The sequence below is a fragment of the Stegodyphus dumicola genome, chromosome X2 (genome assembly GCF_044657685.1).
Source record: "Stegodyphus dumicola isolate Sdum_Otavi_A_Nest chromosome X2, ASM4465768v1".
Lineage (NCBI taxonomy): Eukaryota > Metazoa > Arthropoda > Arachnida > Araneae > Eresidae > Stegodyphus > Stegodyphus dumicola.
In genome coordinates, this window is record NC_140781.1 from 195,411,824 (window position 1) to 195,432,939 (window position 21,116).

The window sequence follows — 21,116 nt, forward strand, 5'->3', positions numbered from 1 at the left end:
ATGCAGCCTAGCAAACTGCCAATTCTCAGAAGTGTCGCCATTTAAATCTGCATGCTACCTTCAAAATCAAAACTATGCTTTACTTAATAATTGAGCATCAAAAAATATATCTGTAGAGCTACTGAATTCGTAGCAGGAAAGATGAAAATTCAGCTGTGCTCTTGCTGGAATTCGAACTCCGAACTTCCCGATAGCCAGACAGACGAGCTACCACTTATAATTCCTTATATTCTCCGAGCCCACCAGCGGCCGAGCGGTAAAGACGCTAAACACTGGTAGTTCGGTCCGAGGTTGCAATCCCGCGAACGGGCTGGCTGTAGAGGCGTTTTCGTGGTTTTCTCCATGTGTAACGTGTATAAGAGCCAGTTTCCCTTAGAAAGTCCTCTACGAAGGCATCCCTCCGTTTAGGCAGATAGCCCTCGTGTGCTTTGCCATTATTAACCCGCGGGAAGGCGCGTGGGGTGTATCATACCCCAACCCTACATAAAAGTGGAATATTCCTAACTTGTGAAACTGAAATTCTGTGCTGCTTTCAGTGGCTGAGTTTCTAGTTGTGGTTGACTTTCAGAACCGCCTTTTTCTTTGCTTGTGTGTTTCAGAAAAAGATTTATCGCTGTTTTGTTGGAACTGGGGTATGACACACCTCACGCGCCTGTCCGTGTAAGTGTTTTTCTGACTGAATATTTAGTTCAGAAATTTATTTCTAGAGTGAAACAGTAAATATTTCTACTCGCAAGTGATTTTAAAGTACTTGACATTAAATTCTTAAAAATTTCTGACTGCATTATGGTAAAAAGAATGAGTCCCTATGAACTGGAGATGCAACTCATGCGAGATTTATTAGAAAGATTTGAAAGCGATGAAGATTGCATTTCGGAAACTGAAGATGAAAATAAGAATATTTTCTACAATGTTTTGGTTTCGAAAAAGATAAAACATTAATTCCTGATGTTCCTAAAAAAGGAAAAACTGTTCTTATGCTTTATATAACGATCATTATAACATTATATAACGATCATACTATAGATGATACTATTGGAGAAAATAAAACGTTAGGAATTATATGTTTTAATAATATGATTAAAGGAGCAGTGGATATGGGGGATGAAATGTCAGCCAATTATTCAATTGCCAGAATAACGAGAAGGTGGCCAATGGTAATTTTCTTTCCTGCACTGAATGTTACTATAATAAATGCTTGAATTATATTACATTCAACTGCTAATCCACCAACAAGAAACAGAAGTCTGTTTTTGAAGGACTTAGCATTACAATTAATGAAAAAAAAGTATTGAACAAAGATCAGAGATTAATACTTTTACGTACTGCATGCAAAACAAAAGCAGAAGTTTCGATGAAGAATTAAAACGAATACATGAAATTAGAAACAACTAAGTATGAAAGATGTGTTAAATTTTTTGCCCTCGCGCCAAGGACAGAAGAACGTGAATGCAATGTGTAAAATGTGAAAACATTCTGTGCCAAGAACACATGAATGTATTTCGTTCAAAGTGTGAAGAAATAAAAAAAGCATGGTGTATTAGAGATGCAATGAATCTTAGAGGCATGATGTTTATTATTTTCATTTATCTTAATTTTAACTCTAAGATTATTTCGGAAATTAATTTTTTGAAACCCAATTATTATTCACTTATTTAAACTATTTTTATTGTATTTTAAATATTGGGGTATGTGATAGCCCACGCGCCCGTTCTAGTAACTTTTCTTGGTGCGCCTTCCGCCGGGTTAAATAATCCAATCCAATCTAATCCTTATATTCTCCCAAGCACAAAGAACGAAGGTGAGAGACCCAGTCATCCAAATCCAAATGGTGGTGGACCACGTCACCAATTATTTCACCGTTTGTCAATCCACCACATCTTTTGTCGAGCACCAGTTTAGAGCTATTATGTTTTCCCGAATTACGAAACATGAAAAATCAAATATTCCATAACTCGGATATGAACTCCGAGATTTCCAATTGCCAGTTGTATGTAAAATCAGTTACGTAGTGAGAGTACCCATTATAGAAAGCAGTAATTCCTCACATGCTTTTTAACAGTTGGTACCTTTAGTTTCTAACACTAACTTTGATATATATATATATATGTAGGTGGATCCACAAAAAGATTAAAAGCATCAGCATTTTAAAATTATTGTGGAATTAATACTTTATCCTCAGAGTGTAGGCAGATGGCATTAGTTATCTAGCAAAGATTATGCGGCTAGGTAAAGTAAGTTTTCGGATGCGTAACAGCGATTGAAATGGCAAGACATTTAGAAAAGTGGTCTCGCTTGGAGGTGAGCCGTGATTCCTTGTCCTGATCGAGTATCTGGATAGTGACAATATCATTACTGCCGATCATTATTGTGCCACTTAAGGCAATGTTACGTGAAGCCATCCGAATCAAGCGCCCTAGCTTGTTGAGTGATGGTGTCATCCTCCTGCATGGCAATGCCCGGCCTCATACTGCTCGCCAAACTCAAGAACTGTTGCAAAAGTTGGGAAAGGTGGGAAATCTGGAGTCACCCTCAATATAGCCCAGGTTCAGCACCCAGAAACCGTTTTCTTTTTCCGAAATTGAAGGAACATTTATCTGGAATGAAATTCTCTTCAGACAGTGATATGAAAACAGCTATCGAGAACTGGCTCAATGGGTAGGGACATGATTTCTACAAAGTGACAATATTTCGACAATATTTCTTAAAATATGCTTGCTTGTATAGGCATAAAATTAGTTAAAAGTATTTTGTCCCTACTCTCTTGTCGTGTCTAAATGTTCGTAAGTGAAACCGAGCGTACCACATTCATCGTTATAGTAAATCTTTCAGTTTTTTTATGTTAAGTGCCTCCTGTTATTTATTATATTATAGAGTCTTCTTGTGTGTTTTGGGAGCATAAACTATAGTTCCTACTGAAGGACGAAGTAGCGAATTCTCGCTAGGTCTTGGAAGAACAGATGACTGCAGACAAAGGTTATAACAACCTTTTTATTTTAACTAAACGGAATACAAAATGCACTCAATCGACGCTCCCAATTTAACCACCACTTGTGGCTAAGTAACTTGAACACAAAATAATATATACAGTCACAATAAATTAAAATTTTAGCTTCACGACTGGTTCCTACTCAATCAAAACTGCTTTATCGGCTCTACACAGCAAATCCGATCCTAGACTATCAATATGATTTAAAGTAAGTGGCTAGCACCAAATATTCAACTACAGAGTTACTTTCAAACACGAGGCATAAATTCAGAACTAACTCTTCTACCGCGAACTCTTAAAATCTCCTATTTAAATACTGTTTCCGAACTCATTTAGATTTGAATATGCTTCATTTAAATTTACATTCCGGCAGGAAATTGAAATCAGAAGGGAAAGGACAGTTTCTTAAAATAAAATAATTGGTTAGAACAAAGTAAGGTCTTTATAATATGATTCAAAGCCAATTACTTCTCGCACTGATGATTTGAACCATTGTATTGCACTCAAAATTTCTAGTCACATAAAGAAAAAATGCTGAAGAGCTCATGAGCGTTTTAGCTAAATACTCATCATTTTCTTAAGAACGTACTTATTTTTCTTTAAAAGCTTCAAAACCATAGGTCAACCCCTATGCTCAAATAAGTAAACTAAATTAATACTTCATCTAAACAATGTTTTCGTAGAATTATTTGTTGGAGTAAAATGCATACATTTAATAAAGTTTCTGTGCAGTCTTTATTACTTAGTATCCACGAAAATTTGCTTTATTAACATCGATGTATGCTAAGTGGTTACTATCACAGATACTATTAAATTATAATCGGGAATCGTCCAGAGAAGGATAAGCAGATTTTTTTTCTTTTAAGTTATAATCAACTTACATTGTCATGGTTGATTTGTTATTTTGAACCCTGTAATAGTCTGCAGATGCCTTTAGTCAGGTTTATGTATTCCATTGACTTTCCTGTAAATGTTTATGTATTAATAAATACTTCTCAAACTGAATGTTTAAGTATTAGTACATATTTCTCAATCTGTGTAATACACATGTAAAAAATGTAAACATACTTAATACATAGTAGTATATAATTACTATATGTTCATGTTAAATTTAAAGCATGAATTTTCACATTGAATTTTTTCTAAAATATAGCAAATAAAATAAAATATGTTGCTTTTTTGTTTGTTTGTTTCTTAAAACGTGTCTGACATGGATTATTTAATTTTCATCTGGGCTGCATATTAGAATGTAACTCAACTCTCAGGATAGCACAGGGATCACTGGAGCTCGTAAAACAGCTTTCTACAGGAAGCTGCCTTCTACACCTGGAGGCACCTCCTTTCTATAGAGTGCTTTTTAAAGTTGTGGACCTGTACCCTTTTCGTGCATTACCAACCGCAAGTGAGAACTGCAGCCTTCGAAAGATAATTTTCGGACCTCTTTCAGGAGTGCCTACTCAAAATTCTTGGTGAGAAACAATTAGATGCTTTTGATTTTTCTAATATGTGCAACAAATTGGAACACCTTTATATAAACCTAAGTGAATAATTTGAGAAAATAACGCTTCGGAGTTTTCCAGTTAATGGATATCCATTATCCTTCTGTATGGTGTCCAATTATGAGGGTAAGTCAAAAATTATCCGCACTTTCATTGCGAGCTGATCTTTAATTTGTCACACTGCCTTCTGCGCATGCATGCCTAAAGTTAGTACTACTGTGGTCACGTGATCAAATTTAATTTTGATCTCATTATTTACATTACTTTTATAACATCACGTTTCCGCTACCAGTGCGTATGACGGAGAATCAAAGAGCGCAGGTCCTACTTTTCGTCTCGACGCTGAGGGGATGAAATTCATGAGAAGCTGTCACCGCAATGCAGGGACAGTACCCTCTAGCGTATTGTATATCAAATATGTATTAATGGAAGAGGGGTTTGAGAGTGATCGGGCAAGTGTGATGCACAACGAGAGAGCACGACACGATCAGCCTTCAGCACTGATGAGAACATTTAGGAAGCTCGACACATGGTTTTAGCGATGACGCAATTTATCATCAATGAGGTTCCATGATTTCTAAGGAACAGTCAGGCTTTACCTATTAAATTACGACACAGTTACAAAACCGTTAAAACCACTAAAGATTTGGGTTTCGATGTTCTGGAACACGATAAGTACGGCTTAAAACTTGCTACTTCTCTGAATATCATCACACTGTATTCTTCAGAGATGCTTTACAATATCAAAATGTTTCTATTGACAAAAAAGTATGAGAAGGCGGTGCATGAATAGTAACGTGACCAATTGAAAGAATGCACAAGCTTGTGGATCGTTTTACCAATTGCATCGTAAAGAATGTAGACTATACAGAAAAATAATTTGCTTGTTCAACCTCTACATTTGAGAAATAAATTGAAAAGTATAAGAGTATGGATAATTTTTTACTTTCCCTCATACTGAGCTATTTCCCTTGTACATAATTAATATTGCAGTATGATTGCTTATGAGAGAAGTTTTTAATATCATGAAACGTTTATTAAGCAAACATACATATGTATTGCTTGTAATACACACGTTTAAAAATCAAAATTAAAAGAAAATAAGTAATAGCAATTCTAATTTTATTAGCTTTGAATTTCTAAGCTTTATATAATGGAAAAGCAAAGTCTTATATTAAGCATACCTGTCATGAATAGACAGAGAAAGGAACATTGCCGACATGAAGTTATAACAAACTAAGCAAGTAATAAACAATGAAACCTTATGTGTCCTTTTATTATATTTAACGTGGGAATAGGAAACACTAAAAGATTCAGATGGTCAAGAAGTGCTATGCAGTTAAGTCTGGTTTCAGAGGTTTTTCTAACTGTGGATTCCTTGATAAGAAATTAGTCGGCGTTGGGTTGCGAAGTTGGCGTCAGAAATTCTAGATAAGGAAAAAAAAGGAATAAAGGTCGCTTTTCACTTTCTTGTACGTGTAATAGGATAGTGAAAATGTTTTCACCTTCCTTAATGAGAATCTGACCGTTATAGGATACTGGTTAATACATTGTTTAGTCGCCGCAGTAACCCAGGCTCTTATTAAAGAACGGAAAGCAGTTCAGTGTCTGTGCAACACCGACAGCAAAAAAGGACCTTTAATTCTTTACCTCTTATCTATGTAGTATTTTCGACTCCTGTTCCGCAGCCCAGCTCTGTTTTGATGACCAATTTCTTGTCAAGGAAACCACTGTTCAAAATCCCGTGAGACCAGAATCAATACTTAGTAAGTCACTTACTTAGTATTTCAACATCGTAGTCTAAGACTTTTCGAGCTATTTCAATAATCAATTTCGCTTAAATTTGTATTTTTTAGTTTTTTCTAGCATAGATTTTAGTTAATGTACGTAATAATGGCGGCTTTGTAATATGAACTAAATTAGTAAAAGAAAAAAAAGCATTATTTAAAAAGTAAATAAAAAGTTATTTATATATTTTTCCTATTGATTCCGCATTTATATTTTGCAGGACATCTTGCAACGTAACTCAGGCACAAACAGAATTCTACATATCAGAAAATAACATTTTAACTGTACAATGGGACAATACTGTAGAAGGTGTTCTACTCATATACGAATACATTCATCAGTGTCCCAACAGGACATTAGAAGAAGGTTCGAGTGGCCACTTCTGCAGTCCTGGATATCCGGATTTTTATTTTGGATGTAACAGTTCTTATTCCATTTATGTGCCTTTTGGATATTCTATCGAACTGAAATTGAGTGTCCTAGGCGCGATGGCAGGTGCCTTTTGTCAGAATAATACTCTCGAAGTGACAACGCCTAACACAAGTCAAAGTGAGAAATTACTTTTAGGATTGTGCCTAGACAAAGATGGTCAGAAGGATTTATTTACTCTACGTACTTCCAACAACCGAATTAACATCCGAACACGTACAACAGAAGACTTGCCACATAAAGGTTTCTGTGCCACATACAGAGCTATTCTAAGTGATCCATCAATTGCCGTTGATTGTCCTTACGGCTGGGTCTCCGGACGTAAGTTTTGTTACAAGGTCTACGAACAACCGCTTTCTTGGAGCGAGGCTGAAAGAGCTTGCAACATCAGAGGTGGGCATCTGGCAAGCATCACGGACAACAGAATAGCTCTGCTTATAGATGATGTGATCAAAAGCAGGTGACTTATGTTTTATTTTTCATTTTAAAATTAATGCAATGTATCTTAATCTACAATACATTTCGTTTTAATATTAATGGAATGCATGCCATAGATTTCGTATTTTTCAGTATTATAATTTGTTTCTCAGTTTTTAATTAATTCTGTAATAAGTCTGTCTTCTTAAGCCCGTATATTTCAAAAAAATAAAAATAAAATGTAAAGTACTTCATTTGCAAAATACTTCATACTGTTATTAAGAAATAAATAAAATATTATTTAATGGTAATTATCAAGCTAGAATTGAGAATAAAAATTGTGAAATCTAAAAAAGGACGATATTCACTATAAACGTTTCTTCACTTACACTAGAATATTACTTATGTTTGTTTATTTGTAATGCAATGCTTAAACTAATGTTTTTACATAAGAGTCCTCAATCGCTAATACATTTTAGAACAACTGCTGCGTTAATTTATAAGCATTTCTTTATGTATCACATACATTTGTTCCAGGTTTTCAATTTTGAAAATCTGATGCTTCAGTTTTTGGGTCTTTATTAGCTATTCAGTTCGAAAATCATATGTTGGTACATAAGCATTTCCAACTTTTATTGTCTAAATAAATTTCAATAATATCATTTTTTGTAACAAACTGAAGACAGTTCAGTACTGTTAACGAAGTCCAGCACCGTAAAAAGAAATGTCCATTGTTAACGCCTTTCAATACTTTTAAAATACGGGAAGGAGTTTCAGGCTAATAAAGCAATTGGGAAAACAGATAAAATATCATTGAATACATTTACGCTTTTCACGTTCCAAATCAAACTACCAAAAATAAATGTTCCAATTTTTAATATATAAGGTATTTCTCCCGTCTTTTCAGCATGCATTCGTGGTGTAATGGCCAGCACACTCAGCGCGTATTCGAGAGGTCCAAAGTTCGAGTCTCGGTGAGGTCGTTGCTCATTTTCCATCTCTCCTGCTTCGAAATAACCTATTGACGCTACTGTGGCGCCCGAACTAAAAAAGGTGGTGGTTGATGATTCTCCACCGCCAGGATTTGGCGTTTGGGCCCCCTAATCCCCAGTCGCTCTTTAAAAGGTGGAGTATGTAAGTTATTTCTCCCGCCTTCTTAGCATGCCTTCGTGGTGTAATGGCCAGCAAGCTTGGCGTGTATTCGAGAGGTTCGAGTTCCAGCGAAAGCATTGCTCATTTTTCATGACTATTGCTTCAAAAAAAAAATCCTAGTGACTCTACAAATATTAAACGCTTTTGAATACTGATTATTCCGAAAGATGCAAATTAAAAGCGAAACTGCTCTTTTTAAAACAGGCAGTTTAAGAGAGTTTCTTTTGAATAATTTTTAACTGAAATTTATCAATAGATTGTTTCTAATTATTAAGCTCTGTTTATGTTAAGCATTTGCTTTCAAAATTGCGTGTGTTAACAATAAAATAAACTTTCCAGAGATCTGAATTCGAAAGTGCATTTGCTTGAGTATATTCTTGGGTGGACCAAGAACTTTTAAAATAGGTTTTGGTTGAAGTAAAATTTTGAATGAAGAGTTAATACAGTTATATATTTCAACGATTCTTTTTGATCTAACCGAACAGCAGGAATATTCAGTACTTAACAAAGACGTGTAGCAAACACTATTAAGATGCGCCTAACAGAGCGGCCGAGCGGTAAAACCGCTGAATGCAGGTAGTTCTGTCCGAGTTTCCAATCCCAGCAAACGTACTGGCTGCATGGGCGTTTACATAGTTTTCTCCATGTGTAACGTGTACAAGAGCCAGTTTCCCTTAGAAAGTACTCCACAAAGGCATCCCTCCTGTTAGGCAGATAACTCTCGAGTGCTTTGCCATAATTAAATAAACCAGCCACACCACGATCAAGATGCTTCAAAAGCTGCAGAGCAGTCATTGCAACAAAATTATTGTTCAAGGAAGCTAAATAATTAACCCTTTGCGGCACAGTGTGTCCGGTCTGAACACACTTAAAAATTTCCTTCCGTACGCACAGAAAAATTGAATGAAAAAGGATTTATAGGGTTACTCTGAACCTACTTTATTTATAGTAAATGGCAGTTCAACACAAACCAGTCCATATATTTTATCCATGTTTAGTTTTTTAAGACCCTCATTTTTCAAAGAAATCTTCCAGATTTTTTTTAGGGTATAAAAGGAATTGTTTGAAAAAAATTTCTATGTTATTTTTTTGGCTGTATGCTAATCTCTTTATTCTATATCACTTTTAAATTTTTACCTTGAAATCTTGCCTAAAATCAAACGGCGAACCCTAGGTGTGCCGAGACCGGGCTCACCGATAATTTAGGACAACTGAGAGTCTGTATTCGTTTTTTCTAACATCAAACGGCGAACCCTAGGTGTGCCGAAACCGGGCTCACCGATAATCTAGGACAACTGAGAGTCTGTATTCGTTTTTCCTCCGCATCTCATTGGTCAGTTCATTGACAGCAATGCTCGTTTCAGCACTCTTTTCGAAGCTCTATTCAATCAGTGTGCCACTTTGGGCACACCCACAGAATTAAAACGATAAGTGCTATCTTCACAAAATTTTACTTGTTGCTCCTTTAGGCCTAATGAGACTGCCTTGTTTCTTAAAATGTCCTGAGCGAAACCATTTCTTTCTTTTAACTCAGAGCTTCACATGCGAAGAAAGTAATAACTAAAGTTTGCAGTCTATAAATTGTAATTTGGATTACGTTTGCGTTTTTCATTGTTACGAATTGTTGACTATCGTGTTCCTTATACATCATTTTCACTTACATATATATTCCAACAAATACCAAATAATTTTTCTCTCTAACTAATAATTAAAAAAATTAGTTCTGAAATCGTCCCATTTCAGTTCTCATACCTGTCCATGTCACATAGTACTCGCACTTTTATGAAGAACGTTATGTCTAAAATAAAAAGAATAATTCAGGTGGAAATAGGAAAGAAAGTTCTTTAAATCTGTGGCGTATCGATAACGATGCTTAAATAATTAAAATTCAAAAGAGATAATTACCAAACGTAGTAATTGATTTTTCATTCTAGTTTATAGGTTTCAGTTCCTGTTAAATTGCATTACTAGATAAGAAAAACAAATTATAAATAAATTGCACAGAAATGTCCCCAGAGTTATATAATAAAGCCTTCTAAATGAACCCACAAAAACACGTAATTATTTGATACCTAGGTCCATTTATTTTCGCATACATTGCGTATACAGGCTTGCTGATAAATTATAAAAGAGTAAAAGGATAGATCGAAAAATGATTCACAAACGTCGTCTGTGGTAGAAATTATCGAATTATTATATATCTCTAGATTTGATAATCTTTATTCTAGCTGTCAGATTAATCTTCGTTGACATAAAAAATTTCTCTTATGATGTAAAAGTTTTTTCCCCCTCACAACAGTATCTTGCTCACTTCTTGTTAGTTAATTAGATAAAAAATAGTTTACCCTTTAAATAATAAGAGTGATATATTTATCAGTATAAGCAAATATTAATGATAATTTGATAATCTTCTATAGCAACAAATGCGTTAATATAATATTTCCCACTTCAAATGCTGTTTATGTTCATTGATGTTTCTCAATCTTTTATGTCATCGATGCACATAAATTAAACATTTCTGGCTCTATGCATTACGAAACTCTACTATTAAATTTCTCAACTTTTAAAAATTTACATAGTCGACATTACCAATCCTTTAATATCAAATGTTCAACTATATTCCTTCTATGCAAACGTTTTATATATTCTTCAAGTCATATATTAATATACACGGAGGCGTACACATAAATACTGCTTAAAATGTGGCAAAATATAATATTTTTCCAATTATTGTTACATTTTCACATTAAAATATACCTTACAGTAAATTCTATTTATTTGCATAAAAAATCAAGTGTTCAGCATATTTATTTGCTTTAAAAATCATGTATTCTTGTTAAATCATTAACAGCTTCGCGCACTTTTACTTCCTTTTTCTTCTTACCTTAAAGATAAAAGTCTCATTATTATAAGCAATTACCGGAATGTATTGCATTTTTATTCAACTGAATAATTGCTTTAGGTAACAGAATTTCAGTATGGTTGAAAAACATTGTATTGAATTCATTTCGAGCTCAAAGTATTTATTCAATTTCTTTGAAGGATGTTAAATGGGTTTTTAACTTCTGCACATCCGGCGTTAAGAATTAAACTCCTTTTTAATGTTAAATGAAAGAAACTTTTTCCAATCGAAATAAGAGAAAAAGAATCTATAAGAAGAGACATCCAGGCTTCCTTAATGAATTTATTTATTACTAATTGCACATCATTTGGCTAGTAAACCCTGAGGAGTTTCTTAGCTTCTAACAGCAATTTACGTCGTGTTTTTATAGAGCAAATCGGAAAGATAGGTAGCTGACATTTACGAAATTTATTTTCAGTGTTGGCTATTTATTTGGTTATAACTGAATTCAATATACGTTGACTTAATAATTCCTTATTTTCAAGTTTATTGAATTTTAAAAAACGATAAGAAAAAATCGTAATTTCAACTGTCATTAAAATGAGCTAAGTGAATAAATATTTTACAGTATTTTTTATATTTATGGAAAAAGTGTATTTTAAATTTGTGACATTATTAAATCTGAATTTATTGTATGATGCAAAAATGTAATCTTATTTTACAAAATTCATATATTATTTTATTTATTGCATTTCATTGTTTACAAGAGAATGTAAATTATAGAAGTATTGATAAAAGAAAATTAGAAAATCAGTTTGTTGCCATGCACTTAAGAAAAGTATTCCGTAATTACTTTTTTAAGCTGCGTTGCAACAAAGTTACAAAAAAAGGATAGATATAAATTCTGGTTACAACTGTATATGAGTTTTTTATTTCGATACAGGAATTCTCTACAATAATAAGTACTTTTTTACACTTTAAATTTCAATGCCAGGAGGGAATGTGTTGGGTCTAAAATTTAACCTTTCTCTATAAATTTGTATATATATATATATATATATAAGAAATGGTTTTACGTTATTCTGAGCATGTACTATTTATTAGTTTTATTTCAGATTTGTTAAGAGGAAATATGTTTCCCATTTAATGTCATTTCATACTTAAGAAAACCGTTAGTAAGAAAAAAGTCCTCAAACATTATACATATTTATACTTATATAGTGAACGATATAACCACAAACAGAAAGAACTATGATGTCGTCAACTATGTTTAGACAGAAACATGAAACTATTACATAAATATGTATTTGATAGTATAAGATTGTAAAGTCATTAGGTGTTTTTGAAGCAGGTAACGTAAAAAAATGTGCAGTGCCCTTGCCGGGAATCGAACCCTGAACCTCTCGAATGCGCTTCGAGTGTGCTTTCAATTACACCACGAAAGCATGCAGTAAGGAAAGAGCAAATGCCTTATTCCCCCCCACACACACTTTAAAGGGCGACTGGGGATTAATGGACACATTCGCCAAATTCTGGTGGTGACGAATTATCGTCCTTTTTATCTCGGCCCCCCCCTTTTTTTAGTCATTAGGTTATTTTAAAGCAAGAAACGTGAAAAATATGCAGTACTCTCGGCAGGACTATAAACTTGGATCTCTCGAATGCGCGTCGAGTGTGATTCCAATTACACTATGAAGCCATGCGGAAATGAGGGAGAAAATAACTTTTAAGTTGACTTCTTTTGCTAATATCTAATTTATTTCCCTTTCGTGTGCACAGTAAGGATATTAATTAAACAGACTCTTTGATCTTTGCATAAAATAATATTTTACGCATGTACAGCATGCAATTTCCTGAGTTCTTTTAGTAGCTCATCGAAATTTTAAAAGCTTTGCAAGAATCAACGTCTCATCCGTAGTTTACTAAATTACTGCTAAGCTGCTGACTGCTACTGAGATAAGGATGCATAAAATAAGGCAAACCTTACAGTTACGTTACAGTTCCTATTTCTTAATAGTGTGAGTTTCATATAGTATACTGAAAAATTCCTCATTGGTAACATAATATTGTATATTCGTTTCTCCTGGTTTTAATTGTGCAATTAACTTCTCTTCATCATTAATTTTTAAAACGTAAAAACGTTTTCATCATTTGTAATCCAAAGGTGTACTTAAAAAAAATTACTAACTAAATTTTATACGAAATCTTAGTATTGCTATGATGATTTCAGAAGTAAATAAACAAATATGAACTTTTTGTTCTACTTAAATAATTAAATTTTAATATCATTTTGCAAGTATTAGACTTATTAGAAAGAACATTTTGCCCACTTTTAACAAAAGGATATTTATTGCTTGCTTAGAATTTTTTTACTGAGAAGAATTTTTGCCATTTTCTACCATATAATATTTATAATGAGATGCAGAATATTACAGAGGAAACAGAAGAGTACATCAGTTACGGAACTTTGAATAAATATTTATTATACTATTCAATTACGTAAGTGAATATTTGAAAATGAAAACGTGTTATAAGTTCAATGTATAGACCGACGATTTCAGAATGAAACTGGATTGTGAAGAGTTGGGTTTGGGCTAGAATTTGAACAGAAGATGTTTTTTCATCGTGAACCACAGAGTCAAAAAAAGGGGGGATTGTAAGGAAAAGAATGACTGATTTAATAAAAGTACGGAATATGATAAACGGCTTTCTATAGTTTGTCCCTGACAGCGATACAGGAACGAACGATACAGAACGATACAGAAAGAGCGATACTTATCAGAACAATTCAGCAAGAGGCTTTGGATATGAAGTCGTCTAAGCCAATAAACGGCTTTGTAATGATTTGTATTTAGGAAAGAGACCGAGAATTGCGGACGTGAAGACATGATCTAGCGACGTCAAAACTATGTTGCATAACTGGATGCCTCGATTAATATGAAAAAATGCTAGTTTTTCTTTTCCCTTTCAAACCCCCCCGGGGGTCGACGTAGAGAATTCTGCGAAGCTACTGGCTAGGATCTGTACCTAGGCAGTCTCGGCCACGGGTGTATAAAATTTATGAACTTGGTGGTTCTGAAGGCTCTGGGAAAGGTTACTTATTGGCCGGCCCCGGAGTCTGGCACGTCCTAGCGCGGCGTGGTACTAGTAACCCGGGGGTCTCCCCCGGGGTCGCTGGGTAATGTCCCGCTGCGACGGGCTCGCCCAAGCGACTGGTAGGAGCATTAGACGACCGGTGCTGCCTGGGGTACTTCCCCAGGTGGTGCGCTGCTCTCCTGGAGGGTAATAGTGGAGGTTGAACCACCACGATGTGCCCAAAGGGGGAGTGGACCCGGAATGAGATTGAGTTCTCGATACGGGGAATGCCCTAATCTTCTTCTTCTTCTTCTTCTTTCCCTTTCAAAACTTAAAATTACATTTATCTTCACTTTTGTTCTTCTGGACTTCTCTTTCTGGGACAGTATCTAGTGGTGTCTGAGATTCAAATACGAAAACCTGCAATGATTTGCGTGTTAAGTTTAAATATTTCGATTTATATATTTTGACAAGAAAAAAATCTTATTCTGATAAAAAATAAAAAAAAATAAAAAAAAAACATATGTCCTAAAATTTCTTATAAACATTTAATTCTTATTTATAAAACAAAATACAACAGATCTTTCTCAGCATGTATATTTAGCCATTCGTTATCATTTCCAGGTTCATTACGGAAGAAAAATAAATAATAATAAAAAAACTGAAAGCTTAGAGATTTTATATTACGCCCAAAGAGGCCTTTTTTAATGCTTTGAGTGTTACCTTTATCTATTAAATATCATGTTCTTTGCATTTAAAACATAATTTTCGAAAGCAGTTACACAGCACTATCACAAAATAATTTTAAAAGAATGTCTTTAAAATTTTCGATACACAATCTCGCCCGTTGGAGGTAAAAATGTTTTTATAAATGAAATTCGAAGAGAATATTTTTAAATGATGAATGCTTTTCCTTAGTTTCAAATTTTTATTTTCATTTAAAACCTTTTTAACGAATAATTTACTGCCTTTTCCATTTCTTGGACTTTTAATGATCATATCTTCCTTGAATTTCTACATTTTGTATTGCAGACCAATCTAATTGGTCTGCAATACACTCTATATCATTTCTAAATGTTTATTTAATGCTTTATAAACATTAAATAAGCATCAAGGTGGGACTTCGTAATTCTTATACGGACTTTTATTGCAGCCGCCAGAAAGAAATGTGAAGGTTACGCATTAAATGTTTTATTTTTAAACATAAATAGTTTCTCCGCCGGTATATCATCTACAATATAAATAGTTGGAAATCCTCTTTTTAGAGAAATAACAATTCATAAAACTGTCCATTCGACATCAAAAATGATTCCTATTTTACGCTGCTTAAGTTTTAGCATTAATAATAATACGCTTTGCATTTAAATTAGCATCTTCAAATAAATTATTATCTAATTGTACGGAACCCTTACTTGTGCTGTCGAATTAAACATGACGCATAATTTAATCAGCTTTTATATTTTGCTATCATATTTTAGTGCAGAATGATGGGGCTTGCAACAAAAGTGATTTAATGGTAACTTCTTAGATTGGTTTGATAATTTCAGAATTTAACTGCCTGAAATTCTTTGAACAATGCATGTCTTTATTTAAAGCTCGTTATCAAATGCGATATCTTACTTTCGAATCTGAAATATTATCTGACAAATTTATCTTACTTTTGATGAGTAATTTAACCTCATATATGTCTTGGTTTACTTTCATTTCTTATCTATACTGTTTTAACATCTTCCGTGTTGTCCATCAGTCTCAGCCGTGTGGCTAAGATCAATGACTACTGGTAGTTAGGTCGGGTCTCGAACAGAAGTGAATGCTAACTGTATAGATGGTTTCCCCCCATGAGCAATGTGAATATGAGTTTTCCTTAAAAAGGTCCTCCCCGAAGTCTCTCTCTTTAGCTAGATAACCATGATGTGTTTTACCATATTCCAGTGACCTAACCTAAACTTCTCTAAACTATTATCTTGAATATCTAAGGATGTTGTTTTCTAAAGCTGCCTCAATTACCTATCCATAGCACCTTCACAGAATATGTAATTTATTAATTTATTTTCATTTTAAATATCGATTTTTTTCAAAGTATAAATATGCCGTACGGTTAACTATTTAAATTTATGACGGTAAATATCATATTGAATAACATCGCCCTAATTCGCTAAATAATTCTTTATACTTCTGTCTCCAAAAGGGCCCAAATTCATCGGCTACAATTAAACTATGTGTGTCTTTCCGTCTGCAAAATTTAACTCATTAAACGTAATTCTGTATAAGTTAAACAATCGCTCGAGGACTTAAGTCGGCGGGAAAATGAATGGCTTCGCTGTGCATTAATTAATACTTTAAATGAAATTTTGCTTTCTGGTTCTTTTGCATAGCTCATTTCGGTATTCGCCTGGACGAACATTTTATATATGGGATCCTGGTTTCCAAAGGCATACTCTAATCAATATTTTGGTCATTGAATTGAGAGTTTTAATTCTTGGAAACTGAAACCGTGATAAATGCTTTTGAAAAGCTTTGTTGAATACAAGTGTGCGTAGTTTCGCTTCATAGGCATCTTGAACACTCTGTCTGCTCATATTAGTACGTCTCAACTCGCTTTTGATCATTAAGTTTTGAAGTAGTCGCACTCGAAAATCTCTTGAGTTTTTATTTAACACAGAATTTAGCACATTTAACCTCCATTTAACACAGAAACTTTAACTACATTTTTTGTATCTGATTTCTGAAGTTCAAAACATTTTTTGAGAGGAATATCTAGAGAAATTTGAGAGGAATTACACTGATATATTTGTGTTGTGTACTGTTATCGGAATGACGAAAATATTTGAAACACCATCCTTCACGTTTCCGTTTTCTTCATTCGTCATCAGCACTGCAATTAAACGCTTAATTTGAGCCATTGTAAAATAAACAATTTCACTTTAAAGACCAACGTTGGCGTTGGAGTATACACTATGTATGTATAAATGAAACTTTACTTCGATGAAAAAAGGAATAGATTCAAAAGTTTACTTTTTGAAAGCAAAGTAAATAAATTACATTTAAATATTTTTATTTAAAATAATCAGTTAAAAAGAATTTACTTTTCATATGGCTCACTTGAATGAGTTCTTCTGCATAAATGTATAAAATTTAGATTTTAATCCTTCAATGTCTCATAAATTAAAAAAACAACATTTTTTCAAGATCTTAAAATAAATAACGATGAAATAAGTACCGTAATTTTTCGTAATTTTCTTTAAGAAGTAATGTTAGTTTCTTTAGTTTCAGACTCTTATTTTCCTTCAGAAGCTTCAATATGACTAATGTGGAAAACAACCGTTTTAATACCTTCGTCCGTAGAGACATTAGATTATTTTGAAACAGGAGACATGAAAAATGTGCAATGCCCTTGCCGGGACTCGAACTTCGGACCTCTCAAATACGCGCCGAGTTTTCTGTCCATTACACTACGAAGGCATGCTGACATGAAAAACATGAAAAATGTGCAATGCCCTTGCCGGGACTCGAACTTCGGACCTCTCAAATACGCGCCGAGTTTTCTGTCCATTACACTACGAAGGCATGCTAAGAAGGCATGAGAAATACCTTATGCGTTAAATTGTTCTATGTGTAATTCATTATCGAATGACACATATCTATCTTCATTTGCATTGCTAACTTGTTTACTAAATCAGTGAATGATTTGTATCAATAAAATTCGGTAAGAGGATCAGATTGTTGCGCACTGATAGTTCAACTTCCACTCAAATCTGAGAAAAAGAGCTGACGGTTAGGAATATCGCACAGGATCGGCAACGCGGCATCCATTCTGCTGGTACACGATCGACAGGGTATCTCAAATTTCGGTTATGATCCCATGCAAGGGACCTAATAATTTAATCAAATTTCACTATGGGTTACCCTCCTTCGTTAGTTAAAAGCCTTTTCTGTACTACGTTATTTTCATCGTAGCTCAAACTAACTGTTGATATATTAACTCCTAGATTCATATCATATTTTCTCATAAATCTAGCAGTTCTCCTTTTGTACAGTATAATAGTATCCTAATATTTATCGCTGGTAGTTATTTCTGATTCAAAATTATTAGCGTTGGTTAGTTTTACAATCTCGAAGTTAACTTCTTTTAACACTTTTCAAGTATTCAAACTATTAATACTCCAATTTTATGATGAATATCTGTTTCAATATTTTCAATTGACTCTTTAATCATACCAATTAACTAAGTAGTGAAAGTTCTCAAACAACCTTTTTTTTTCTTATTTTAGTTTCTGTGTTTTTAAAAAAATACTTTAATTTTTATGCAAAATGGATTACTTTTCTTTCGATGAAACTTTATATAATTTACAGAATATTCTGATTCTGTCTAAAGACATTTGACCACTGGTTTCGTTTAACATTTACCTACCTTCACCACAAAAATTCTCCTAGCAGGTCTTTTTGAGTGAATTCTAGTTCATGATTGCTACTTATTCGTGCCAACGTCATTGAATAATTGCCCATAATGCCTCCCCCATCTCAAATTTGGTCAATTCATGACAGGTTATGAATCTAAGATCCTTTGATCATTCATAATACGTTTTTGAATTTGCATTTTTAAGACTAATGCTTTTAAAGTTAAATAAAAAAACTTTCATTAAATTTCAACTTTCTTATAAGGCTATCAGGTTCTATGTTCCGCCTTACTTGCTTTGGGAACATGCAAAGACCTGACTCGGAACAGGGAGCTTACTAAAGCTATGTTCAATAAATGTGGGAAGTAGACAAGATACACAGGAAGGGTATACGAAACCCTTTATTTTTCACTCTTTACAATAATTTCCGAACTTCGGAATACAGAGACCAACCACTTGTGGTCTGAACGTAAGAATATAAAAATATTAAATAAACTCTAACTTAACTTTGGAATAATAAACAAGAGCCTACGTGGAAGATTGACCGTATATTAACAGGAAGGCGTATGTAGTACAGAGAACTGTTAACACTACACTACGTTTAAAATTATCAAGAGGATTAAACGTCTGGCCTGGAAGGCAACCAGCAACCGAGTAAAACTTTGCTAAGACAAGCGGCCTGCTTCGACTAACTCCTTCCTCCCTCTTGCTTGGCAAAAAGCCACAACTTAAGTACTTGGCGTTCGCCAGACAAATTTGCATAAATAAGTTAAAGCTTTTAATTCTGGCCGGAAGTAGAAAATAAGAAGTGATAGTTAAGATTTAAAATAAAATAAACGTTAGTAAAACTTAAGATCCTTACAAGGCATTAACTTTTTTTCTTAATCCTTTCACCACTTGGTAATATATTAGTTGACGCACGTGAGGAAAGCAAAATGTTTGAAACAGCTGGTCATTGTTGAAATTATTTGTCTGACGTTAGCACAGAAATCAAGGTGTTTGAAATGTTCTAGAAGTAAAGAAAAGAAATAAAAAGGATTTGAAGAAAGCTTAAAAATAATCTTTTGAAGAATTTCTGAATGTTTAATTCCGGTACTTAGCTTCAAGGCGTTAAGACCTTCGAATAATAACTCTAATTTTTCACTACTAAGAAGATGTCCGCCGAAAACATCACGTACAAAAACGTCGTTTGAAAAAGCAAGCAAGGATAAAAACATTGCAATTCTAAAACATCATCGTCCAGAATAAAGCATTTCTGAAACGTCGTCGTAGAAAATATCGTGGTAAAAAATAAAGCACAAATCATCGCATGACTATAATATCACAGACATATATTTCTCAGGCTTTAAAAGTCGCAAATGTTTATTCGCATAATGAGTTATGAGCCCAAGAAGGCGCCAGGAGTATTTTTACCTCCATATGTGACATATTTCATTTTAACTAATGAATCAACCTTCAATCGATTAACTACACGGTATATGGGAAAATATTAATGACATTTTAAAACGACGAATAATATGAAACAAAGCAAGATTTCATTTTTATTAAAAGAATATCAGATTAACAAAGTGAAAGAAAATAACTCAGCAGTTTTAATATAGGTAATCTCATGTAGTTACTCATCTTTCCTTTCCTAATCATTTTTGGACAGTATTTTTTATGAAAAACTACCAATCCAGTTTTATAAGAATGTTTATGAAATGGTAACTTTTAATAGTTAATTATAGAAGTTTAAAGTTTTATTAACTGTTATATGTAGTATTAATGTTTTTAATAATTTTTAGTTTTTTAACGCTTAGGATTCCTTTTTGCTTTTCCTGCAAAAATTTATTAGTTAATTAAGAAATATGAAGTTTGGAGATAAAATTATTCCTCATTTCTTCTTGCACTCATAAATCATTATATAAATATCCATTTACGGCATTTAAATCCTGAAAAAACACATCGCCATGGGATGATCTGTTAGATGCTTTATTTATATCATCATATTTTCTACAAGGATGTTTTAAAAACTGAGATTTCTTTGAATTGCTTCATTTTCGAAGACGATATTTTAAAACTGTGATATTTTCCCCATGCTTTGGTCCTCCCACGATGTTTTTTACAACCATGTTATCGTCTTGCGTTATTTTCTCCTGTAACCATTATCCATCACTTGTTTATTCATTTCAATTGACAATCTTTTTCTATTTCTTCAACATTTTTGCAAGAGAAATTGTGTTTTATTTTTTCCTTTCCCACTATAAGCAAATGTTTAATCATTATCAACATTAGGAAGTTATGAGTGATGATAATTTGAAACTAAATAAAGATTCCACTACCTACGTTTATCGCGCAATTCGTTTTCTCATTACAAAATCATTCAGCTAACATACAGAAATGCCATGCCTAAATCTTCATAAAACATTGTTTCGATTATTATTTCCAAGAAAGCTGTGACTAGATGAGAGAATAGCAGTTTTTTTTATAAAACAGAGTGGCTTTATAAAATCTTGTTTCCAATCTCAGTCTTTTAAAATAGAAGCTAA

The 21,116-nt window shown here is 33.5% G+C and overlaps 1 protein-coding gene across 2 annotated transcripts in view; it reads left to right on the forward strand.

The window, feature by feature from the left end:
- The window catches only part of LOC118198260 (uncharacterized), a 324,065-nt gene that overhangs the window by 163,599 nt on the left and 139,350 nt on the right, over positions 1–21,116 (forward strand). For both annotated transcript variants that reach the window (XM_085809850.1, XM_085809851.1), the window contains exons 6-7: positions 4,236–4,458; positions 6,497–7,165. In XM_085809850.1, coding sequence (XP_085665976.1) covers positions 4,236–4,458; positions 6,497–7,165 — 892 coding nt within the window. The remainder of the gene's footprint in view (positions 1–4,235; positions 4,459–6,496; positions 7,166–21,116) is intronic.